This window comes from Camelus bactrianus, chromosome 19 (genome assembly GCF_048773025.1).
Source record: "Camelus bactrianus isolate YW-2024 breed Bactrian camel chromosome 19, ASM4877302v1, whole genome shotgun sequence".
NCBI lineage: Eukaryota > Metazoa > Chordata > Mammalia > Artiodactyla > Camelidae > Camelus > Camelus bactrianus.
The window spans coordinates 32,799,313-32,824,400 of record NC_133557.1 but is presented as its reverse complement, the minus strand read 5'-3'; the positions used below and the strand labels follow the sequence as shown (position 1 = coordinate 32,824,400).

General features: G+C 58.0%; 1 protein-coding gene across 7 annotated transcripts; it reads left to right on the top strand.

Moving 5' to 3' along the window:
- Positions 1 to 119: 119 nt before the first annotated feature.
- On the top strand, positions 120 to 25,013 carry GMEB2 (glucocorticoid modulatory element binding protein 2). Of its 7 annotated transcripts, none has more exons than XM_074347662.1 (11): positions 120 to 407; positions 6,373 to 6,481; positions 9,258 to 9,435; positions 11,894 to 11,991; positions 12,484 to 12,614; positions 16,867 to 16,970; positions 18,906 to 19,063; positions 20,910 to 20,981; positions 21,294 to 21,431; positions 21,652 to 21,774; positions 22,409 to 25,013. In XM_074347662.1, exons 3-11 carry the CDS (start codon positions 9,305 to 9,307, stop codon positions 23,065 to 23,067), a joined length of 1,614 nt encoding a protein of 537 aa, XP_074203763.1. In that variant the 5' UTR covers positions 120 to 407; positions 6,373 to 6,481; positions 9,258 to 9,304; the 3' UTR covers positions 23,068 to 25,013. The 7 variants fall into 7 exon arrangements, with proteins under 7 accessions (XP_074203763.1, XP_074203761.1, XP_074203760.1 ...); XM_074347659.1 differs by having other exon boundaries at positions 393 to 407; positions 6,373 to 8,241; XM_074347660.1 differs by lacking the exon at positions 6,373 to 6,481.
- Positions 25,014 to 25,088: the final 75 nt, after the last annotated feature.

Below are 25,088 nucleotides of genomic sequence, written 5' to 3'. Positions count from 1 at the left end.
CGGGTCCTGTCCCCTCGCTCCGACCCACGCGGAGGTCCAGTTGGGGCAGACGCGTCCGCGCGTCCCGTCAGCAGAGCCAAAGGACGGGGGCGGGGCCGCCGCGTCCTCCTCCGGCCCTGCCCTCGCCCCTGCGCAAGCGCGCCGGGCCCTACCGGGCCTTATTTCTCGGCACCGCCCGCTCCCCTCGCCTAGCACCAAATAAGTCTCCGGACTCGCCCTTGCCCGTGCGTGCGCGGCCCCGCCGCCTGCGTCACAAGGAAGCGCGCGCCCGGGCCGCCGCCGCCGCCGCCGCCGCCGCCGAATCCCCAACAAGGAGCGGAGCCCGCCGCCGCCGCCGCCGCCGCCGCCGCCACCGCCTGCCGCCGCCGCCCACCCGCCGGCGCCGCGCAGGTCCGGCCGCGGCCCAGGTAAGCGCCCGCCGCCCCCCCGCGGCGAGGCCTCTCGCTCCGCCGCGCGCCGCCGTCCAGTCAGGGGTCCCTGCGGAGCGTCAGGACGTTACGGCGGGGGGAGGGGAGCGGGGGAGGGGCGGCGGCGCGCGACGGGCGTCACGGGCGTCACGGGCCCGCGTCAGGCGCGTCGGCGGCGGCGCGGCCTCCATTTTGCCGGAAGGCGGCGGGCGGCGGGAGCTCTGGAGCTCGGGAGGGCAGGCGCCGCGTGGGTGGGGGTCGCGTGTTTCCCCCACCTCCAGTGGGCGCCGCGTGGGTGTCCCCCCTCCCGTGGGGGTCCTCCTTCCCGTTGGCCCCGTGGATGTTCTCCCTCCCGTGGGGGTCCTCCCTCCCGTGGGCGCCCTCCCTCCCGTGGGCGCCGCGTGGGTGTCCCCCCTCCCGTGGGGGTCCTCCCTCCCGTGGGCGCCCTCCCTCCCGTGGGCGCCGCGTGGGTGTCCCCCCTCCCGTGGGGGTCCTCCCTCCCGTGGGCGTTCCCCCTCCCGTGAGGGCCCCGAGGTTGTCCCCTCTCCAGTGGGGCTGCGTGGGTGTTCCCCTCCCGTGGGGACCTCGTGCATCCAGACCCCTTGGTGGACCCCTTGGTAGGGACCAATCAATGTGGGTCCAGTATCGATATGTTAACACTTTATGATTTATTTAGTCGATTGACTCTAACAGTGAACCAAAGTTCTTTCTTTGCTGACACTTCTAATACAAGTTTCAATTACATGAGTCTTTTTCTTTTTCATGGATAAAAGCTGTAGATAATTAATGTATACAGTGTGGAGTTTGGAGATCATGCACCCATGAAACCATTACTGCAGTCAGTGCTATAAACTGTCCGTCACCTCCAGGGGCCTCTTCCTGCTCTTATTATCATTTTGTGATAATAACACTTAACTAGCAGAATTCTAGGTCGACAACACGTGTTAGTAACTGTGGGCCGGTGCTCTACTGCGGACCTCTAGGACTTGCTCATTTTGCGTTACTGAGACTTTGTACTCTGACTAGTTTGTCCCATTTCTCCTCCCCCAGCCCCTGGCAACCACTCTTCCACCCTCTGCCTCTCTGACTGTTCTAGATTCCTCCTGTGAGGGGTACGTGGTATTTTGTCTTTCTGAGTCTGGTTTATTTCACTTAGCACAATGTCCTCCACGTTCATCCACGTTGTCACAAATGGCAGAATTTCTTTGTTTTTTAAGGCTAAATTATCTGCTGTATATACCAAAGTTTATGCATTCAGTGGTCCATGGACACTTAGGTTGCTTCCATATCTTGGCTATTGTGAATAATGCTGCAGTGAACGTGGGGTGTAGACATCTCTTGGAGACCTTGATTTAATTTCCTTTGGATATTCACCCAGAAGTAGGATTGCTGATCATATGGTAGTTCTATTTTTAGTCTTTTGAGGAACTTCCCTGCGGTTTTCATAGTGGCTGCACCAATTTGTATTCCCACCAACAGGCCACAGTACTGTACCACAGTGTACATCAGTCTTACCTAAGATAAAACCAAATGGATTAAATAAACCCCAAATGTAACGATAAATTAAGCAGACTGATTGTTTAGAAATTGTTTCTTTATAGGAAGTGTCTTAAAACTTTGGGAAGACACCCTGGACGGGGGAGGAATTTGCATGCTGTGATACACTTAAGAGCCAGGTGCCGCCTGGCTGCGTGTGATGTGCAGGATGTGGCCGACACTGGAGAGCTCTTGCATTTGCCTCCCGCCCCCACCAGGAGGGCAGGACCACGGAAGCCCAGATTCTTAAGGGAAGGCAGGACTGGAGGGACCACCTCTAGAGATGGCTTCTGACAGTTTTAAAGAGAAGCTGGAAATCTGGAGGTTTTGTTTGTTTGTTTGTTTGTTTGTTTTAGTGAACCCTGTAAATGTTGAAAAGTTGGCAACTAATTAAAAATTTTGAAACACTGAGTATCAAAGAAATTGTACCTGTGGGTCACCAGTGTGTGACCTCTGATATGTTTCTAGTGGTATTTTTATCAAGGGAATACATTCGTGATTTTTCAGAAGACACAGAAAGCCAGATCTGAATCTGATGTAATGACTGCACGTTATCATTTTTGTCTTATTTTTGTGTTTTTATGCCGAAGAATGTTATTAAAAAATATTTCCTCATAGCTTACTTACCTCAGCATTAACTGGGGCTCCATTCACACTAGTAAGGAACCCAGGCTTTAGGATCAGAGGCTGCGAGGGCCACATGTGCCCACCAGGGAGGTGGAATGCCGGCAGCAGGCTCATGACTGCTCTCTGCGGTGCTTGCTTTGTGTCTAAACCTCATTGTATCAAGGACTGGAACTATCTTCTGTGAAGTAACTTTTGTGTGTGTCTTCTGAAAACTTAATACAGTTGCCAGTTGGATCTGCAGGAATACTGTTTTGTGCATTTGCGTTACTTAGCACTCTGTGAGTTTTGAAATTTGGGTGAAGACAGTGGCCCGTGCGGTGGGTTCCTGCCCTTCTGCAGCTTTCGGTTGAAGCGTGACTTTCGTAGCCCCCATTGAGCCCACCTAGGGAAAGTGGAGGTGCCTCGGTGAGATTGCTAAATCCTGGGAAGTGCACACCCTAGAGCAGCGTCACTTTAGGGGTGATTTTAAAGTGGTCTTTGATTCATGACTGTGTAAAACTCTCTGTTTCAAAGCTGTAAGTCTGTCCCTGTGGCCAGATGCACTGTTGCAGCTTTCCCGGCTGAGGAGCGTTCAGAGCCAGTCATGAAGTCCGGGAGACCTGAGCACAAGCAGCTCTGGCGGCTGGAGATTTCCTGTCCTGTTAGGTGGCTGCAGGTTTAAATTGGAGTGATAGTAAATGGATTGCTGTGTGAGGTCATTCTGAGGTTTTAAAATATTTTATTTTTCCTGATTTTTTGAGATGAGCCTTTCCTTGCGTGGTTCATTTTTTACACCCTCTTAAAGCAAAGGAAGAGGGTGTGTTCTTGTCTCCAGCATCTCGTCAGTCGTTCTGGTGTTTAGATTCACCAACTTGGAGCAAGCTCTCTGTGGTGAGTTGATGTGGATCCCCTAACTGAGTGTTCCTCTTACCCAGCTTCCTGGGACCCCGACCCAGCGGGTCCAGGGCTGTGGGTGGAACAGAACTCACTGCTCTTCACTGGAACCTGTGGCCTTTCCCTCAACTGCCTGTGCTTTCTGGTTGAGAACGGTGTCTCGTTAAGAACCACTTTCTCTGCAGTCACCACGCTTCCTGATTCCTGGCACGTCAGGGCCTGGGGTTGATTGGGGGACTGTTGTCATTTTCTGTGGGTGGCTCTTTCTTTTCTCCCCACTATCTTACCTGGGCCGGTGGCCGTAGTGTTGTCAGTGACCTGTTCCCAGCTGGGGAGGAGTGAAGCCTGCCGAGTCCCAGGACCCAAGAAATGAAGGAGAGTCTGAAGACCTCTCCTTCTCCGACAGACTTTCAAAAATGTTGGCGTGTTAGGTGATGTACTCGGAGTGTGATTTAGCAAAAACCTTGAGCCCTTGAGGCCAAGTTTTGTATTTGGTGGTTGAATTTGGGCCAGTTAATTCTGACGGGAAAGGCTTAATTACAGTGAGTGAGCTGGGGACGCAGGGGCCTGGAGGGCGATGGCTCCTCTGGAAGAGCTTGCCCCGGGAGCCAGGAGCAGGTGCCCGCCCAGGGTGGTCCCCACCCGACCTTGGACTTGCTCCCCGTTTGGTACCATGCCGGGCAGGTGATGTCACTTGCACATGAACAAGTGTGATAAAAATGAGGTTCTGAAAATGTTCCCTTTTTAGCAGATTTTTAATGTATTCTCTTCTTTTTAGCCCGTATCTAGTCCTAATAAGTCATTCTGTTGCAGTAGCATTAAAAAAGGTATTTTACTATGGTAAAATGTACATAACACAAGATATGCCATTTTAACCATTTTAAGTGTACATTTCAGTGCATTAGATGCAGTCACATTGCTGTGCAACACTTACCGCCATTGGCCTCCAGAACTTTCTCGTCTCCTCAGACTGACCCTCTTCCCGCCCTATCTCCCCGGCGCCTGGTGGCCTCTGCCCACCTCCCGTCTATGTGAATTGGATGATTCACGCTCGTACCACTCGTGCAAGTGGAATCATGCGGCATTTGCTCTCGAGTCTCACCTGTTTCACTCAGCACCACGTCTTCGTGGTCCATCCGTGCTGTAGCATGTTGAGGATTTCCTTTCTTTCAAAAGCTGAACAGCATTCCGCAGTGTGGATGGGCCGCCTTTTGTTTGTCCCTTCATCCGTCAATGGGCACAGAGCTGTGGCTCCGTGTGACTATCGCGCGTGCCAGAGTGTCTGTGGGGTTGCTGGTGCTTGTTGCAGGGCCAGTGGTGGGGCTGGGGTAGGGCCACCTGAGAGTCGCGGGGTTGGGACAGCCAGTTTTCAGTTCACGAATCACTCAGTTCGTGGCACACAGTGAGCACAGCACAATTTAGTCAAAGCAGGGAAGATAGGAAGGGGTACAGAAGCGCTCAAGGAGCGGGAGGGAGGGAGCAGTGGGCCGCCATGGCGATGCGGCTGCGACCTCCAGACCAGTGAGTGTGGATGTGGCGACAGCCTGGAGCTGGGTCCTCCACGGAGAGCCTCTGGACCCTGTGCTTGGAGGTTGAAGGTCTCTTAAGGAGTCTGTCAGTGGGTGTGACAGTTACGCCCCGGGGAGTCTGTCTCCATCCCTTGCTCCTTCTGTTCCAGTGATGTTTGTTACCAAACACATTTCTTATCTAAAGTAGCACTCCTGGTTTATCATTCTAGCATTCTTGCAGTTCTGCAGTGGATGTTTTAAAACAACCAACAGGGAAGATGACACTGGCCACCAAGACTCCATTTTTAGCTACTTAGCATAGGGTTAACACAGCCTGAATCCTGTGCGTTTCACATAGGAATCATAACAGCAAAGAAATCACATCGGAACGGGTGGGTCATGATAATTGTATGTTTAACTCTTTACTGGGCTTTTCCACAGCGGCTTCGTCCTGTTGCTCGCCTGCTGACCATGCACAGGGGCTGCGGCTTCTCCACATCCTGACCACTCTTGTTTTCCATTTGTTTGCATGTTTGTAATAACCATCCTGAGGGGTGCGAAGTGGTGTCTCCTTGTGGTTCTAATTTGCATTTCCCTAGTGATAAGGGGGCTTGAACATCTTTTCAGTGACTCACTGGCTATTTGCGTGCTTTCTTTGGAGAAATGTCTGAGTCCTTTGCCCGTGTTTTAGGTTGTTTGGTTGTTGCTGAGTTGTAACAGCTCTTTTTATATTATGGATATTAGTCCCTTACCAGATAGATACATGCTTTGCAAGTATTTTCTTCCATGTTATTTCACTTTCTTGAGAATGTCTTTGATTCACATAATTTTTAATTTTAATGGAGTCTACTTACCTACTTTGCCTTGTTGCCTCTGCTTTTGGTGTCGTATTCAAGGAATCATTGCCAGATCCAACGTCATGAAGGTTTTCCCTTATGTTTTCTTCCAAGGGTGTCGTAGTTTTAGCTTTTATGTGTGGGTCTTTGACAGCACCAGCTTTCTTCCTGTGCACGTAGGTGTTCAGCTGTCTCAGCTCCACACGTTGAAAAGACGGTCCGCATCCCCTTGGAGTGGTCTTGGCATCCTTGTCAGAAGTCAGTTGACCGTGTGTGAGAGTGCAATAGCATTTTTTGGCCAATTTAATTTTTTAAAAAGATCTCCAAGTGGTAAAGTAACCTTTTATGGTTTTTGGGGTACAGTTCTGAGTTTTACCCCCGTGCAGATTCGTGTAGCCACCCCCACCACCGGAAGACAGAGCAGTCCCGGCCCTCCAGACCCTCCTGCTGGTGTTCTCCTGGTGGGCGCGTCGTCCCCGAGCCCGGCCCCTTGCCTTGCTCCGTGGTGCCCAGGTTTGGTCTCGTCCAGGACGCCCTGCAGGGGCTCGCGCGTCACAGGCTCACCTCGTTCTGTGTGCTTTGCAGATCCCGCGTCGCTCATGAGCTGCGGAGGCCTGACGAGCCCGCGTCGAGCAAGTCTCTCGTTGGCGTCTTTTCAGCAGCACTTGTTCACTTCGGTGTCTGTCACATTTTGGTAATTCTCACGCTATTTCACACTCTTTGTTGTTCCTATGTTTGCTGTGGTGACCTGTGATCAGCAGTCTTTGCTGTCACTGCTGCTACTACCGAGGGCCCAGACAGTGGTTAGCATTTTTAACAATACAGTGTTTTTTCACCAGGGTGTGTATGTTTGTGGACATAATGCGTTACAAGCTCTGTAGACTGCAGTGTGGTGTGAGCATACGCCCTGGGAAACCAGAGAACTCATGGCCTCACTTCCTTGCCATCTGCAGCTGCCTGCTGTGGGCGAGAGCCCCGCCGCAGCGTCGCCGTCCCGGGCGGCTGTGCGGCCCGCCCGCACAAGTCTGCAGAGACGCCGGGGCTGGCGTGTCGCTCGTTATTGTTTATCCCTGAGTCGTCCTGTTTTGTGTGGATGGACCATAGTCTGTTTCTCTGTCTGTTTGTTTCTTCTGCTGAAGGTTTTTGAGTTGTTTCCGGTTTCTGCCAGTTATGGATAAAGCTGTCATGAAAATGTGTGTGTGGGATTTGGGGGAAGCCCAGGTATTAATTTGCCATGGCAGGTACTCAGGAGTGCGGTTGGTGGGTCCTGTATTGAGAGTGCATTAAACTTTATGAGAAACTTCCAGACTTTTCCAGGCGCTGCACCAACCAGCTGTGTCTGAGATTCCGGTCGCTCCACTGCCTCACCTTCTTCGAATGTCGACTTTTGGTTGTTGGGTTTTCAAGCGGTGCTGCCAGGGCTGTGGTGCGTCGTGGGGGTTTTGACTTGCGTTTCGGGGGGGGGGTGATGTCAGGCGTTTCTGTGCGCCTGCCTGCCGTCTGCATGTCTCTTGCTGAAGTGTCTGTCCCAACCCCTGTCTGCTCTCACGCTGTGTTATTGCTGAGGGTTCTGCGTGCCAGTTCTTTGGGAGATGCGTGGTTTGCAGGTGTTTCTCCGTCCACAGCTTGTCTCCTCATCCAGCGGTTCCCACGTTGGGTGCCCTTCCTGCAGTCCTGAGGCTCCAGGCCTCCTGCTGCTGCCCTTGTCCTTCTGTCTCAAGTGCGTTTCTTCTAGAGCAGGTCCGCTTGCTCATGGCCAGTTCTCTTAGTTTCCCTGTGTCTGAAAATGCCTTTATTTTGCCTTCACGTCCGGAGGATCTCTCCACTGTTGCTGAACGCAGCGCTGGGAGCTCTCTCCTCCTGCGCGTTGGAGACCAGAGTCCGCGGGCTGCCCATTCCTCCCATGTGGGAAACATGTGCCTTTTTTTTAATCTTGGGATGTTTTTACGTTGTCGTTGGTTTTCAGCAGCTTGGTTATGACCTGGGCGTGGGCTTCTCCGAGTTTCTCCTGCTTGAGATTTGCGGAGCTTCTCGAGTGTACACATTTATGTTTTCCACTGAATTTGGGGGCATTCAGCTGTTACTGCTTCAGAGTGTTTCTTCAGCGTCACGCTCTTTCCTTCCCTTCTGACCCAGTGATGCAGACGTCCAGCTCTTTAGTCCCGTCCCGCACTCCCGGAAGCTCTGTTCGTTTTGCTCGTCCGCCTCCTTCCTGTCACCGGGGCTGGGTGGTTTGTATTGCTCTATTACTGCCTCCCTCCTTTCTCCTCTCCATTCCAATATTGAGCCCACCCGGGGAATTTTTTATTTCTGTTGTTGTTATGTTTCTTAACTCTAATTTCCACTTGGCTGTGACCTCTGTTCCTGTGCCGATACTTTCAAGGACGTCTGGCTTCCCTCATGAAGCAGGAATAACAGCTGCTCTGAAGTCACTGCTGACTCCAGTGGTCACCTGTGAGTGGGCTTCTCTTGATAATTTTTTCCCTTGAGAATTGGTCAGACTTTCCTGATTCTTTGTATGTTAGATAATCCTGGATTGTGTTCTGGATACTTTGAATGTCGTGTTATGAGGCTCCACGTCCTGGGTGAGTCTTGCGGAGAATGTGGTGTTTTGTTATAGCAGGAAGTGGACCCGGGTAGGTTGAGGCTGCAGGTTCTGAGCCCTCCTGTGGGCGTGAGCCTTAATCAGTTCAGTCTTCTAGCCTGTGCAGTGTTCTTTGGGTCTTCCCTGTAGGTCCCTCCATGGCCAGTCTGAGACGTGGGTGGTAGTTGACCCTGTAGGTCAGTTCTCGAAGCCTCTAGTTTGTCGTGTAGGGTCAGGGTCTCACACGGGCAGGTAAGGAGTGATCCAAGCCCTCGTGCACCCTGGGTGTGAGCCCTTTCTGACCTCCCTCCTCTCTGCAGTCCCCCTCATGCTCTGACCCCAGAGCCCGCTTCCTTGTCCTCTGGCTAAAAACCGGGTCTTTTTAGTGTCCTCTGTGCTGTGATACCTCGGTGCATGGTCTGCCCTGAGCCAGGCATCAGAGGGTGGACTGACGTGCCTCTAGTTCCTCAGAGTTTTAGGTGCCTGCCTGGTCTCTGCCATCCCGGGGTTTTGGAGGGACTGCTGGGAGGGCGAAGCCAGCAAAGATGAGAACAGTAGTAGGGAGGATTTCCCAGACCAGAGACAGGACTTGTGTTTGAGGGCTTTCTCTGCACAGCCCTGAGTTCATGCCTGGGGACACCAGGGCCAGTAACAACCAAGAAACCTGACTCCTGGTTCCTTCTGGTTCCTTGCCGGGTAACCCTGAGCCCCCCCAGCACTCGTGGGGCGCCCCCGCATCCTGCCTGGTCGTAGCTCTCATGGTGGCAGAGCTGATCCCACCCTCCCTGGAGCCAGGAGCCCCAGGATGGCCCTTCTGTCACCGCCACTCCTGTGGAGAGCAGCGCGGTCCCTGTGCAGACGCCCTGCCACCTTGTCGCCCCTGCAGGACCCGCCCGGGCAGGGGCGCCAGCGCTGCTCCCTTCCCGCTGCGCCATGGCTGCCCCCGACGTGAGCGTCCACATGGAGGAGGTGGTGGTGGTGACAACACCTGACACGGCGGTGGATGGCAGCGGCGTGGAGGAGGTGAAAACCGTGCTGGTCACCACCAACCTGGCCCCTCATGGGTGAGGACGGGCACCTGTCCCTGGAGCTGCAGTCTGGAGGGCATCTGGGCCATGGTGGGGGCAGCTGGGGGCTCCAGGAGCTTCCTTGGCCGCGGGGACCCTGAAGGGAAGGATGTCGGGGCCGGAGCGGGGAGTGCAGGGACCAGCGAGGCTGGGACGGGCTGCTCCGCCTCTTCTCCCCGGCACCCGGCACCGGCACTGCGTGCGCGCCTTCACTTCCCAGACGCCCGCCCACTTCTCCTTTGAGGGGGCGCGGTGGGGCCCGTGGGGATGGTCTCGTCAGAAGGAAGTTGAGGAGCCAGAGGCTTTTCTGGACCCTCCTCACCGCGACGTGGAGCGCCCCCTTCCTGACCTCTCCTATTACCCATCCACATGGGGTGTTGTTTGCCCAAAAAGCTGACTTTTGATCTAGCTGTTGGCTTCCTTCTTGAGAGCAAAGCCCTGGCCTCGTCCCTGGCTCAGGGCGCTGGGTTGTTTTGCTTTACACAGTTTACTTGCGGCTGGTGCGTGTTTGCCTGGCCCTTGGGGCTCCTTCAGGGCTTTGGAGTTCTGACGTTTGAACTGAGGCTGTTGACCTGCCCTCCTGTGGGCCGAGTGGTGGCAGGCTTGGCTCTGGGAGGCTGCCCCGGCTCGCCGGGCAACGCCCGTGTTCACTGCAGGGTGTGTGACTGTCTGAGGAAGTGCCTTTGCATCTGCTGCCCTTCTCCTTGCACCCACGACCACTGCTGCCCTGAGCACAGGGTCTCCGGCAGAGCCTGGGGCCCCCTGGCCAGTGCCCTTGGCATTGGAGACGCCCCTCCATCTCCACGGCAGCCCCTCCCGGGGGCCTGGCCTTCTCTGCTGCTGCTTAGATGCTGGCCCTCTGGGCTCAGGTGGGCTCTCTCCTGCTCACCTTTCCCAGGGGATTCTCTGTTCAACCAAGGCTTCGCCGTGACCCCCACATCCAGCCAAGCCCTGACCCTGGCCGAACTGCAGATCCACTGCGCAAAGTTCCTCCTGCAAGGGGACGGGGAGTGCTGCATTTGGCCCCAGGAAGGCTGTTTTCTGACTTAGTTTCTGGAAGCTCAGGGGCCTTAAACCTGGTCTGTGGTGCTGGAAGTTGGGTCGGCGGCTGCCCCGGGGGCAGTGACCACAGGGACCCTGGAGGGCTGCCCCTGGGGGTCCGAGCCTGTCTTGCATGGGCCCTGCCTCAGCCTCCCATTTGCCCTGGCTGCACCCGCGGTGTCCGCGTGTCCCCTCAGCAGGGGACGTGTTGCTGTGCCCGTCTTCTGCTGCTGAGGTCCACACTGGGAAGCCTCCCACCTGCCTCCCAGCCCATTTCCTGCCCCTGAGATCCATCTCTGTCTCTGCTGCCCTGACCGTGTTGCTGTGTTAAAAGACCGGAGGGTTTCCTGCTGCTTTCAGGGCCCATCCCTTCCCTTTCGCTTGGCAGCGAGGCTCTAGATGCCCAGGAGCCACCCCTGAGAGGGCGTTTGTTTTCAAGTGCCCCTCTGCCTGAGGCTGGCGCTCGTGCAGAAAAGAGCACCGCTATGCCCTCAGTGGTCACCAGGGGAGCTCCGCCGGCCCCGCCCACCGTCTGTGTCTCCTCCTGGGCTCCAGGAGCCAGACTGTAGCCCCATTTGAGATGTCCTGCACAGGGCCACATGTGGGACTGCATTCTCTGCACGGTTAGTTCCCAGAAGGGAGGCCTGGTCAAAGGTCCCTGATCTCCAAGCTGCAGGCAGTGCCCTGTCCAGGACTGACTGTCCCTGGTCGCTGGGCGGGGCCTCTGTTTGCATCTCTTGAAAGTCGGAAGAGGCCCCCAGTGAGGTCTTGGCCAGCTCCCCTGGGGCTCTTTGTGTCTTATGAGGAAGGGAGTTGTTTGTCTTCCTTATGTTGTGTAAGTTTCCCCCAATTCTCTCTTTTAAAACATTGTTTCTGGGTTTTTTTCCTCCCACACAAAGTTTTTATTTTTTAAGGCAAACTTTTTGTCTCTTATTTCTGGATTTTTTGTCACATAAAAAAAAAAAAACCTTTTTTACCACTTTGCAATGATTTAAAAAAATTTTTTTCCTTATAACACTTTTATAGTTGCACCTTTTTTACTTTGACATTTGATTTGTCTTATATTTTTGTATAAAAACAAGGTTAGGCCAAGGCTGATTTCTTTTTCCTTCATTCTGAAATTTTATACTTTTTGATAGTTTCTATAATCACATGAAATCGTTATGATAGAAATTAAAACCTTTATTAAAGAAAGTTGTGGAGGCTGAGCATTCCCACTCCTGCGGTCATCGCCTCCCCCAAGGTGTTGTGCTGGTGTCACATGCCGGGCACTTTGTGGCACCGGAGATGCAGCTGGAACAAGACAGGCCACTTGGAGAAGCACCTGTGGGGATGGCGGTGCAGGGACGAGCCCCTGCGGGGCTCGCTGTCTCGGGATGTTGATGTCTCCCCCTCTCCTCTCCTTCCTTCCCAGGGGTGACCTGACAGAAGACAACATGGAGACAGAAAATGCAGCGGCGGCTGCTGCAGCTGCATTCACTGCGTCCTCACAGCTCAAGGAAGCCGTGTTAGGTAGGGAGCCTGCCTTCCCGCCGCGGGGCCTGCTGGCATCTCTGCAGACAGTTTTTCCCAAGGCAGCGGTCCTCCTGGCTGCAGGCTGACCATCGAGGTTCCCGGGGCCCTCTTGCGGCTCCTTTCCGGGGGCCTGGGGTGGGCGGCCGGCGCAGGTTTGCAGGTCTCCTTACTGCGCCATCTGTGAGTGGTCATGGGGACTCTTTCTCACCTGTGGTCCTTTGCTGTTGCCTCATTAAAGGCCTCAGAACTCACCGAAATGTTAAGAATAGGTTTCTCTGGAGTCATTGCAGGTAGTTTATTTCCTTTGGGGCTCTTTAGTTCGGGCTGATGAGACGTGGCCCTGCCCACCTGGGTCCTGTCTCAGTCCTTCCCTGATTGTAATGCCTGGTTTGCAGGTTGGTAGTTAGGTTTGTGCCCCTGCAGGAAGTTCTTTGGGGAAGTTGTGACTGATCTTCTGTCTTGCCCCTTCCCTGCCTCTGCACCTCTGAGAAGTGAAGATGGCTGAGGAGGAGGAAGGCCTGGAGGCTGAGATCGTGTACCCCATCACCTGCGGGGACAGCAGGGCCAACCTCATCTGGAGGAAGTTCGTGTGTCCTGGGATCAACGTGAAGTGTGTGCAGGTGAGGGTCTGATGCAGCCAAACCGAGCGCGTGGGCTGGCTTCAGGGAGCCTCCCCGAACTGCAATGCGAAGAAAACGAGAGGAGACCCCTCCTCTGGGGGGTGGCCTGCGGGGCAGGGGTTGAGAAGGCCCAAATCCTATGCTTGGGAGAGCAGAGGGGAAAGGGAGGAGCCTCCAAGGACAGACAGGGTTTTCGCTGAGGGCACGGGGAGAGCCACCTGGCGGTCGGTCTGTTCCTGGAATGAAGCTGTGGAGAGAGGCTGGGAAGGAGGCAACTCTGTTCTTGTTGGGATTGGGATTGGTGGTGACTGTTGGGCAGGGTGAGTGGCTGGGTGGTTAGCAGCCTGGAGCAGGATGAAGGGGAGGGTGTGCTCCTGCCACTTGTGGCTCAGGTGTCCAGACTCACCTTGTTCTGAAAGCACCCGGAAGTGCTACCTGAGATGTCTTCATAAAGCACCTTCTAGATGCCTCCTCAAGCTGGGGGCGGGGATGGTCTCTGTGACGCTGCTGCTTCCAAAGGTCTCCGGTGTTGAATGACCACTGAGCATGTCCTCCCAGCCCCTCTGTCCCCCAGGACAAGGAAAATGTTCTCATGTCTTAGCACCGGGCGGACAGGGGCCCTTGGGGTTTCACACGTGGCCTGTACAGTCTGAAGACTCAGGCCGAGCAGGTAGGTGTAAGTGGGTCCTGGCCGGCAGCTCTCCCAGGGATCTGACAGAAGCAAGTGAAAAATCCTTTTTGGAAGAACTCATCTTTATCCCAGGTTTCAAGTAATTTTAGCAGACAAAGTTCCGAGAAAAGGAGCAGCACACAGTCAAACAAAACAAAGCCCTGAGCACACAAGGAAGCAAGCGCCTGAGTGCACACAGGAACCACAGCAGCAGAATTAGACACACAAACGCTGCAGGTTGGAATTTTGAGACATGGAACATAAAGCAATTGTGTTTATTTCAAGAAATAAGAGAGAGGCTCAAACACGAGTAAAGCATAAGCAGATTTGGAAGAACAAACTAGAAATGAAAAAAGTTAAAACTGAGCACTAGGTGGATAGATTTTCCAGCAGGCTAGACACAGTTGAAGGCATGATTAGTGAACTGGAAGACAGACATGAGGACGTTGTTCAGAGTACCAGCCCCCGAAATGTCCCCGGGCTGAGGGCTCTCATAACCATGGAAGGAGAGCGGCCTGCAGAGGTCTGACATCCCAGACTGAGTGAATGAAGAGAAACCAACTACTCAGAAAGCTGTGTAGGTGCCAGCTCGGAGGACCTCCCCCGGCTGCTTGAGACACTTCACTGTCAGAGTGGTGAGCGAGAAGCGTGGGCTGTGACTCAGGTGGAAGCAGCATCTGCGAGCCCTCGTTTACTGCAGCGTGTTTCACTGCTTGTGACATCAGTACGTGTGCCAGCTGACTACCGTGGAGGAGGCGCTGGAGCCGGACGTCCGGGGAGCTGGCCGAGGAACGGCTGTCTCAGGGTGTCCCCGTCACGAAGGTCCTGCTTCAAGAACACTGGTGGGGACCCGGCAGATTGCTCCCCAAACGATGGACGACATTCGGGCCTCCTGTTGGAGTGGCCAGGACTCTGCACTCCTGACGAAACACACAGCCTGGCTCCACTGAGGGGAAGCATCAGATACACTGAGGGACACGCTTCTTGTCTACAAGACCTTGGCCCACGTGCCTCACGGACGATGTCGGGGTCAGGAGGATGTGGGAAGGCTGAGGAGCCGTGTGGTTTGAGGAGGAGAGATGCGGCAGGCAGTGTGGCGTGCGGTCCTGCTCAGAGAGAAACGTCACCACAGAGCCTGTCACTGGGACGGTTGGTGAGGTCGGAACAGTGCCTGTGGGTTAGACAGCATTGCGTCAGCAGTAATTTCCTGGCCTTGAGAGTTGTGCATGTTCATGGGAGCCTTGCTCTCAGGAGTGAAGGCGAGACTCAGCAGCTCATGCAAGTGTCTCGAGGTGGCCCTGTGCTGTCCCACCTTGCAGAGGGGGGAGTCACAGCAGAGCAGCGGGCAGGAGCCCAGAGATTTACCGTAGGTTACCGCCATGCTGGAGCTGCCGAGAGAAGACTCCCCCGCAGCTGAGGCCCTAGAAGTGCCGGGTCAGCAACACGCGGTGAAACCACCTTCAAAAATTAGGGGAAATGAAGACGTTTTCAGACAAAACCATGTTTGCCACCAGCAAGGTATAACTAGGGATGTTCTCAGAAATGATTTCAGGCAGAGGGAAGGTGGTCCAGGGTTTGGGGTGGCAGGAGGCAGGGTGAGTCTACAGGCAGGGGCTCCTGGCCCTGATGCACGTCCTGGGAGGCTCGACATGCCACGGGGCAGGGAGGTCAGGGGGCGTGACCAGCACACCTGTGTGCTCGGGCCATGGCCAGGGAGGTCCTCAATTCCACCTGCCTGGGCTGGGCCATCTCCCCACCAGCTGAGCGAGGGGAAGGGAGTGGCTTCCTGACTCAGAGCGCAGGCAGGTGCTCTGGAAATGAGGAAGACCACGTCCATCAAGAGGGTTTCCAGGTGGGTCGCGTTTGCTGTGACCGAATGTGGTGGAGACACTGTGGGTTCAGTTCCAGGCCACCTTAATAAGGCCCCTGTCACAATAAAGGGAGTCACACAAACGTTTTGGTTTTCCTGCACGTATAAAAACCACATTTACGCTGGACTGTAGTCTGTTAATGGTGTCATAGCATCACGACTGAAACCAGTTTACATACCTCAACTTAAAAATGCTAACCGTCACCTGAGCTTCCAGCGAGTCACAGTGGTAACATCAAAGGTCACTGATCACAGATCACGGTAACACATGTAATAGTAATGAAAAAGGTAGAAATGTGAGAATTACCAAATTGTGACCCAGAGACCCAAACTGAGCAAACACTGCTGAAAAATGGCTCCGAGAGACTTGCTTGACACAGGTTTGCAGCAAACCTTCAGTGTGTAAAACCCTCGCATCTGTGTGGCGCAACGAGGACGGTGTGACCCGTCTAAGAACCGAGGGCTCTGCTCCCCTGGCCAGTGATCTGGGCTGACCGGGGCGCACCCAGCAGGGCGCCTGGACACAGGTGGCACTTTGGTTTCTGCCTCTGCTGAGACCGGGGACTCGTCCAGCCCCTCCTGCTTGTTTTCTGAGACAGTGCAGTTTTATTTCGGGTCTTTAACAAGGTTGAAGAGGATGCTTCACCTTCTCGGGCCGTCTGCGCTGCACCGTTGGGGGAAACCAGCAGAACCCTGTGAGTGGGGAGGGCAGTTGTGTTGAGAATCATCAATGTACAAGAAGAATAGGAAAGAGTTTCATTTGAGCCAAATGGAGGACTAGCCCAGAAGCTGCTTCCCAGGTGACCGAGAAGCTGCTCCTGAGAAGCAGGGCCTCCAGCACAGGTTCATGCCCCGTCAGAACAGGGGACATCAGACAAGCCAAGGACGTGTCTCCTCGAGGTCTCAGAAAGCAGCCCGGCACATGCCGCACGCACGGCATGGCCTCGGCACCCGGGACGGGAGGCTCATCAGCGAGAGAGGACCTGCGCTGGCGCCCAGGATCGGGGCACTGAACCTTTATTTTTAACATGGACTTTCTTTACTTCTGGTCAGTGCACTCTTTTCTGTAATAATAAAGCGGATGTGTAATACATGCTTGATGGGTCACAACAGGCTGTTTTCGTTAGCATCAAGTTTAAGGGAACAACTGAATAAGCCAGAATGACTTCCTCAGTACATCAGCGTTTCTTTTCTTAGTTCCCTGACTTTGAAATGGTGTGTGCTCCCGTGATGGTGGGTGCAGCTGGGCCGGGGCAGCGGCCGAGGGGACGTCTGCAGCTGCCAGATGTGGGTGCGTTGTGTCGCCCCGCACCCGACATGGTGTGTGTGCCCATCTGGGCTAAATTACACGTCGGGAGCTTTGCTGGGTGCTGTCTGGAGGGGGAGTGTACCATGCCTTTCTGAGTGATGTGGTCACCTCTGCCCTCCCCAGTGCTGGACCCAGGTGTGTTGTTGGGGAGGCCGCCAAGCACTCAGCTCTCTCCCGGGCTGGGCACCAGGCCACCCGCTGTGGCCACTGTGCACGCCGGCTGGGCTGGTCTCACCGGGGTGCTCTTGCCCACCAGTCACCAGTGCTGGATCCTGAGTGTCAGGTGGAGAGTGGCCCGCGGCCCGCGTGGTGCCCTTTGCTGGGGCCGGCTCTGGACGGGGGGCCGGGCTGGTGAGGAGGGTGGTGGGGCCTGTCCTGACCCCGGCTGCTCTTCTACCCTCAGTACGACGAGCATGTCATCAGCCCCAAGGAGTTTGTGCACCTGGCGGGCAAGTCCACACTGAAGGACTGGAAGCGAGCCATCCGCATGAACGGCATCATGCTCAGGTGGGCGGGGCGGGGCGGGGCGGGGCGGTGGGTGGGGCGGGGCCAATGCAGCACAGCTGACCCCGTGAGGTGCGCTGCACCCACGAGGATCGCGGACAGTATCCCTGGGGCTGCACCGGCCCACACCTCTGCCAGCGTGCGACCGTGTCAGGCTTGCAAGGGCTTCTGTCTCAGTTTGACATCCGCCAGCTCTTTACCAGAAGCACTTCCAGCTGTTTCCCAGTGAAACATAAGTGCTGCCGTGCCGCCTTTGCACGTTGGAGAGGCACCTGGGCCTGATCTCTCAGCGTAGTCTCCATGCCTTGTTGGTTTGTACTTCTTCCTGAAGTGGGCGTGCGAAACCCACAGGTTGCCGTGAGTGCGTCCCACCCGTGCGTCCCCTGCAGGCGCAGCGAGCTCCAGTCTCTTCCACCGCCGTCACCAAACTTGGATCCCAGTAGAGAGCGTGCCCCGTCTAAGCTGCAGTGCGTCAGTCTGGCCCGTTGTTCAGTCACTGTCCCTTCTGGACGGCCAGTCTGCCGGGCAAGGGGCCCGTCGGGGCCACGTCTGTGCTCCCTGGCCGTGTTGGTCTCCACCAGGCTGACTTGTGTGATGCTGTGACAGCTGTGACCTTGCCCTTTCAGGGGGCCTCGGCCCAGAGCCCCAGCCTCCCTGTCTCTGGAGTGAGGCGTGCTGGCCCTTGTGGGTGCCGAGGTCTCGTTCTCGCTCTCTCCCGACACCTCGTCCTCCCGCTGAGGTTGATTCGGGATTTGTGGGGAGCGTCGGGCCGGCCCCCACCCAGCGCACACAGATGTGGAGTCCGAGGTCTGGGGCTTCCTGCTCGGGCTCTCCTGTGGGGGGTTCTGACTGCTTCCCTGCGCCCACGAGACACGAGGGGTGGTGCCCTTCCAGGAAGCCTGGGGACAAACTGAGCTTTTGAGTGGACGGCCCCTGGAATAGTAGCGCCTCGTTTCCCCATGTTAACGTTTCCTCTTCGGCCAGAGCCAGACCTCTGACCGGGGCCCTCTGTGCGGCTGTGCACGGGGCTGCTGGTTCTCACGGGGCCCGGCCCAGCTGGGGGGCTGCTCTGCTCCTCTCCTTTGTGCATTTGTTCTTGGGAGGAGAGGCTTCTTGCCGTCCTCAGGCATGTTTGGCACCCAGCTGTCTGCAGCCCTCAGGGAGCACACCCTGGGCACCCGGCAGCTCCCCACTCCAGCTTCCCTCTGGAGCAGCCGCCCTGTGCCCTCCTGTTGGCCCGGGGCCTTGCACTCTAGGCGTTGCTCACCAATCTTCGTGTCTCGGTGGCCTAGCCGCGGCCATTTCATTGGAAGAGCGCAGTTGGGAAGTGTGTCCACCCATATGCAGTCACGCTGCGCAGAGGCTGAGGGTGGCAGGAGCCCCAGGGCAGGTCAGGGCAGACGAGCTGAGACACTGGACTTAAATCCAGGACCTCTGGGCCAGGCTGCAGAGGAGGGCCAGGGAGGCCATCGGGGCAGGTGCGGGCGTGACGCAGCCTCTGGGCAGTGAGGAGCCGGGGTGCTGGTGGAAGGTTTCCACCTCTCAGGCTGTGCACCGGGCAGGGGTGCCGCCATCCACACCTTGTCAGCACTGGGGCTGTCCCTGGGGCCGGCAGGCAGCAGAGCATCCCAGGGGATTGCCCAGCCCCCACAGTGCTGACTGCACCTCCAGGACAGCCTCATGTCTCCCTCGGGCACCAGCCACTATGGTCCCACTTCCCACAGAGCCGCGCAGATGGCCAGGGCGGCTGGCTGAGGGAGCTGGGCTGGGGTGTTGGAGAGGCCACCCTGGACCTGCCCAGCTCAGGCCCGCCGTTCCTTCCGCGGATCTGAGCGCATGCCTGTGGGCAGGGGTGAGGGGGGCATCTTTGTCCAGTCACACAGGCCATCCAGCTGTGCCTGGGCCCCACCTGATGCTCTCGTCCCCTTGCCTGCACAGGAAGATCATGGACTCCGGAGAGCTGGACTTCTACCAGCACGACAGGGTCTGCTCCAACACCTGCCGCAGTACCAAGATAGACCTCTCAGGGGCCCGTGCGTCCCTGGGCAGCCCCACGCCGGCCGAGTACATTCCGCTCACACCCGCCACGGCCGATGGTATGTGCCAGGCCCTTGCTGCCAGCCTGAGCGGGGCCTCCCCGCCTACTCACTGTCCCTTCTGGGCCCCAGGGGTCAGTGGCCACCTCCTTCTTCCCCACCGAGGAAGTCTGGCTGAACGGCAGCTCCCTCCACAGGGAAGGTTGAAGTGCGCTCTCCTTTTAAGCCATTTTCATTGTAAGATACAGTCGTTCGTGTGTAGAGATGCGTGCAAAGAAGAACCAGGCGAGCACCCAGGGCCCAGCCCCGCTCCGGCCACACGGGCAGCGCCCGGCCTGCCCTCTGTCCTCGCCCTGGGGCCGCAGGCCTGCGTGGCCGGGCTCCCGCTCAGTGTTCCCTGCCGCTTGCGTTTGCTGACGCATGTCACGCTCTTTTGTGTTGGTGTCCGTAGCTCTGAAGCGTGGAAGGACTAAACACTCCCTGGAACTTCTTCCAGGGTTTTGAGTAGAGATTCTTTTTAAAACTGCAGTTGGAATGAAATGAGGCCCCTGTTCGCTTTGCCCACTGAGAACTGGGCGGGGCCGTGCTTCCCAAGATGGGAGGCACAGTGTCCCTGCGCTGTGACCCCACGGCCAGTCTGGGCCTGCTGCTGTGCGGCCAGGGGCCGTCCTTATTGCAGACTGGACGGTGGTTGGTCGAGGCGCCTTGCCCTGTACCTGGGAGGATGGTGAGGGAGACCCGGGGGCATAGGTGAGGCCAGGGTTTCATCCTCTGTGCAGTCGCTACGCCCTGCCTGGCGGCCTGGCTGGCAGCGTCCCCGTCGTGGCATCCTTCCAGGGACACTCAGGCTGCTGGCTTTGGGGCCTAGCCCTCGTCGGCCCTTTGCTCATCCAGTGGTCACTGTTTGCAAGTGGTCTGGGTCCTGGCCTGGCCCCTGGGACTGCACGAGGCAGTGTGGGTGGGGCTGGGTCATGGCAAGGCCCCAACCCCAGGAGACACCAGGAGATGCGTATCCCACTCCTGGTGGGCTGGTGGCTTCCGCAGGAACAGGGCCTCTTCAGGGTGCAGACTCTGCTCTGCCTTACAGAAGGCGTCCGCAGTGACCCACCTCTCGGAAGGGACTGGGTTCTCACGCCTCAGGTGCCGTGTCTGGTAGAGGGTTTGGGATTTAGCTCTTTGAACCCTGTGATCCCGCGATGGTTTGGACGGGTCTGTTGCTTTTCTTAAACTCACCCACGTGGTGGTTTCTTCAGCTGGGGTCCTCAGAACGCAGACTCGCTTGTAGCTTGAAGGTTCCCTGTCAGCCCAAACTAGGAGAGTTACTCCCAGCATCTGACCTCTCCTGGCAGGACCGCCGTCGGCTGTGGGAGAGGCCGAAAAGTCTACCTGGACATTGTGTTGCTGGGCTTATTTCTAAGCCCCAAGTGTCCAAATCCGAACCGTGTCCAGGACTCTGCAGACGCCAGAGACGGGGTCAGAGGTGAACCTCTGGGTGGCATACAGCGGTCCACGTCCCACTTCTGGGGCTTTACAAAAATGGAAGCGTGGTAGTGGCCCCAATGGACGATGGTGTCGGTGAGGCAGATGCAAAGGGCCCCAGGCCGCAGGCCTGAGAGCAGGTTGGGCAGGAAGGCCATCTTGTGGCCCCGGCCGGCGGGTGCAGCAGCTCCTTGTCAGCATGACAGGAGCGGCGGGGCGTTGAGGAGACTGGCGGGTTGGGGCGTGCCTGCTCCTCTGTGTGCCTAAGGGGGAGCTCAGAACCTAAGGCACGTGAGTCCTCTGTCGCGCTCGTGCACGTCCGGCAGTTTTGTGAAAATGGGGTGAAGGAGAGCCTCGAGCTGGGGTGCAGTGAGGGGGATGCCGGCCCATCGCAAGAGAGGCTCACGCCGTCCCGTCTTGGTTGCAGTGAATGGGTCTCCCGCTACCATCACCATAGAGACCTGTGAGGACCCTGGGGACTGGACCACAGCCATCGGAGGTACGGGGCCCTTCCTGCAGCTTCTCTCGGTGGAGGGCCCCGGGGCGAGGCCGTGCAGAGCCCTCCCGGTGGAGGCACGGGCCTGTGGGGTCTCTGCCCGGGGCCGGGCACTGGCAACCGTCCTAGTGTCTGGAGGTGTGCTCAATGCCGTCTCCCGCCTGGCCGACCCACCGGACTCCCGCCTGTCATCACGGGGACACTGCTGCCCGCAGAGCCTCATCCTCCAGATGGCTCTCTGTTCCTCTCTGGGGTTGAGCCTGCGGGGGGCTGCCTGTACAGGCCCCCGTCTCTGAGCCCCTCCTTCTCTCACAGATGACACGTTTGCCTTCTGGCGAGGGCTCAAGGATGCTGGCCTGCTGGACGAGGTCATCCAGGAGTTCCAGCAGGAGCTGCTGGAGACCATGAAGGGCCTGCAACAGCGGGTCCAGGACCCTCCCTTGCAGCTCCGAGGTGAGGGGCCGTGTCTGCTCTGCGTGGGGTGGGGGGCCCATGGTTGCAGCCTGTTCCTCCCGGCTCAGAGCTGAGCCCAGCCACCTCAGCTTGGGGGGCGGGGGGTTGGGGGCAGGTAGTCCACTCCCCCCAGGCCCTTCCTTGCCTCGGGGCTGCGCGGTGCCCCCCAGGCCTGCTGCAGGTGGCGTCCTTACCGTGCGCACCCCCCACCTACCACCAGACGCCGTCCTTCTCAACAACATCGTGCAGAACTTCGGCATGCTGGATCTGGTGAAGAAGGTGCTGGCCAGCCACAAGTGCCAGATGGACCGCTCTCGGGAGCAGTACGCCCGCGACCTGGCAGGTATGCTGGCCTCCCCTGCAGGCCCTTGGCACCGCTGCATGGGAGCACTCTTCCCAAGGGGGCTTTGGGGGCACCCGGCTTGGTGACACTGTGACGACCCTCGCCAGACCACCCCTGGATGCACTGCAACCCCACGGCTCACCCACGAGACTGTGCCTCCCTCCCCGCTCCTGTGGCGCCTAACTGGGGACATGCCTGTGGGTGTGTGTGAGGCAGGAAGGTTACTTGTCTGTCTTGATCTCCGTGTCTTAACACGTCATGAGAGCAGCTTCCCACACAGACATTAGGGGGGCAGAAGGCATTACAGAGGACAGGGAAGGCTGTCCCCACGCCGGGCAGCTGGCAGGTGCTGCCTCAGACGCATTCACGCTTCCGTGGAGCGGCAGGTCCCCATCAGACTGGCCCTCAGAGAGCGTCACTGCAGGGGACTTGCGGGGACAGGACAGGGTGTCACCATAGGGACGGGGCGGTCAGACACCAAGTCCGCACAGGCCTGGTCAGGGCAGGTTGTGTGTGGTCTGCTGCCCCCCAGCCCCTGGCCCCGCGGTCACGCCTGCACCCTGTCCCTGTCCCCGTCCCCCCAGTCACGCCCCCACCCCCGTCCCCACAGTCACTCCGCGCCCTGTCCCCGCAGCCCTGGAGCAGCAGTGTGACGAGCACCGCCGCCGTGCCAAGGAGCTCAAGCACAAGTCCCAGCACCTCAGCAACGTGCTCATGACGCTGACGCCCGTCTCCCTGCCGCCCCCAGTGAAGCGGCCCCGGCTTGCAAGGGCCACGTCTGGGCCGGCTGCCATCGCCTCGCAGGTGCTCGCCCAGTCTGCTCCTATCGCCTTGACCCCGGGCGTGCCCGTCTCCCAGCTCGCCGGCGTGCCCCTGGGCAAAGTGGTGTCCACCCTGCCCTCCCCCGTGCTGGGCAAGGCTGCCCCCCAGGCTGCTCCGGCCGGCTCCCCCGCCTCGCCGCTGCTGGGGGGCTACACGGTACTGGCCTCTTCGGGCACCACCTTCCCCAACACGGTGGAGATCCACCCGGACGCCTCCAGCCTCACGGTCCTGAGCACGGCCGCCATGCAGGATGGCAGCACTGTGGTCAAGGTCGTGAGCCCTCTGCAGCTGCTCACCTTGCCCGGCCTGGGCCCCACCCTGCAGAACGTGGCCCAGGTGTCGCCCGGGGGCAGCACCATCGTGACAGTGCCCACGGGGGCCATGGAGAGTGCCGTGGCTGCCCCGGGGCCCGAGGAGCACACAGCCACCATCGAGGTGGCTGCCATGGCAGAGGGCCACGAGCACAAGTAGCTGTCAGCAGAGGGTGAGGCCCTCGCGGGCACAGGGCTGGCCGCCTCTCAGGCTGCGGCCGGGCGGGAGCTCGGCGCTAGCGCCCAGTGGCCACGGGGCCACGTGGGGCTGCAGAACCAAAGAGAGGAAACGCCAAAACAGACGTGAGGAGAGGAAGGGGCGTTGCAGCGGCCTGGCACATGGTCTCCGAGTCCCGAGCCTCCTTCTGTTTTCTTGGGAAAATATTTTTCCACCTGTTGCTTATTAATACTGTTTACACACTGGGCCCTGGTCGGGAGCCCATGGGGGAGGCCATGGAGGCCCAGGTGTGGCTGGTGGCGCGCGTGCAGCAGGGAGCAGGGCCCTTGCCCGCCGGCTGGGAGGCCGTCGCTAGCACGTGTCTTGGGAACTGCCCCCAAGTGTGGAGACTCATGGATCCTATGGATTTGGTTTCTTCCCACAGTTTTCTGTAGGGCTAGTGTGGCCAGCACCCTGTCCTCCCGTCCCCAGAACAGGTGTCAGCGGGTCTGTCGTGGCTCGGGGGCTGTGGAGTCGGGATGAGACCTCCGGCACCCGCCTGGCCAGAGGGCCAAGGGGCCTGAGCAGCACAGGTCAGAGTGGGGCACTGCCCCCCACCACCTGGCAGATGCTCAGGGCTCGGGCTCTTGCACACGCTCTGTGGGTGTTTTTAAGTAAACTCCTTAGTCGGCTTCTAGGAAGAGTCAGATTTATAGTGTTTTCAGCCTAAGCGATGCTGAGTGCCTAGGCTTCCCTGTCTGCTCTGGTTCCAGAGTGTTTTGTCCACAGGGGCTGTAGGGACGGCCTCCAGGGAGTGCTGGCGGGCGAGCCTTGGGCGTCAGTCCTGGGCCGGGCGTGGGATAGCGGGTCCACACCCAGTGCTTACGTGCCTCGATGGGGGCCCACGAGCGCCTGTGCTGCTGGGGCCAGTGTGGCAGCCTCAGCCCCCGGGACCCTGTCCCCACCTGGAGGTGGGCTGCACCCCGTTGGCTGACACTGTGCCCCAGGGCATTGGGGGCCAGCGCTGGGCAAAGCAGGTGCCCAGATGCCCGCGGAAGGCTGTGTGGACCAGCCGGCCAGCTGCAGTTCTGATCTTGGACTCAGGAGAAGACCAGGCAGAGGCTGCCCTGCCTCAAGCTGCTACAGCAGGGGGTCCCCACGGCCACCCCGGGCCTCCTGTCACCTGCAGAGACCCGGAGAGAAGCCACTGTCCGCCTTGCACTTTGAAGGGACCTGGGCTCCGTCCATCCGTCCTGTGTCCATCAGGGGCCCAGGACCCCACCTCAGCACCCTCGCCCCACGTCAAGCACTGAGGCTGTTTTGTTCGTCACTTTTGGCCGGCCGTTGTCATGGGTCGCCGGTTCCTGCGCGATGTCACTTCCTCGTTTGTTACGCGCTTCTCCTCCAGCCTCATCTCTGATACACACAGCAGTGGGGCCCCGTGGACGTCTGGCTCAGACTGTGGCAGGCCGTGTCACTAACAAAACTGGGTGTCTTGTCCTTGGAGCCTTTGTCCCAGTCAGACCTGCCGTGTCCTCAAAAGCCGCCCACACCTGCAGGCCGTGGGGCACTGGGTGGAAAGTTCATACAGATGGAGGCCACGGAGGCTTCAGAGTCAACTCGCAGCTCCTCATGGCACCTCTGCCCGCTCGGAGGTGCCCGGAGCCACTCCCGCGGACACTGTGCCTGGCGGGCCCCAAGCCCCAGGGTGTGGGGAGGGGCCCACTGTCCTCTGAGAGACCACCGGCTCTGGGGGTCAGGCCATCTCGCTGTCAGCACCCGCCCCTTCCTCCCCTTCAGCCCTGGCAGCAGGGGCTGTCCTGTGCTTGGGTTTCGATTTGAGGGGCTCAGAGGCAGCCTGGGGACGGGAGGCATCTGAGTTCTACTTTGTATGCTGTTTTGCAAGTATCTGCTTGGTACTTTGATTTAAAATTAAAACATTTTTCATATCTCGTGTTTGCCTCTTGTGCTGAAAGGCTGTCCGCGTTGGGGCCTGTCCCTGGGGATGCGCGCCCGCTTCAGGC

Excerpts from the sequence above, each read along its gene's own strand:
- GMEB2 (XM_074347660.1), top strand. The coding sequence starts at position 9,305 with ATGGCTGCCCCCGACGTGAGCGTCCACATGGAGGAGGTGGTGGTGGTG. Across the intron at positions 9,436-11,893 it reads ACCAACCTGGCCCCTCATGG|GGGTGACCTGACAGAAGACA; the intron begins GTGAGGACGGGC and ends CTTCCTTCCCAG. Across the intron at positions 11,992-12,483 it reads GCTCAAGGAAGCCGTGTTAG|AAGTGAAGATGGCTGAGGAG; the intron begins GTAGGGAGCCTG and ends TGCACCTCTGAG.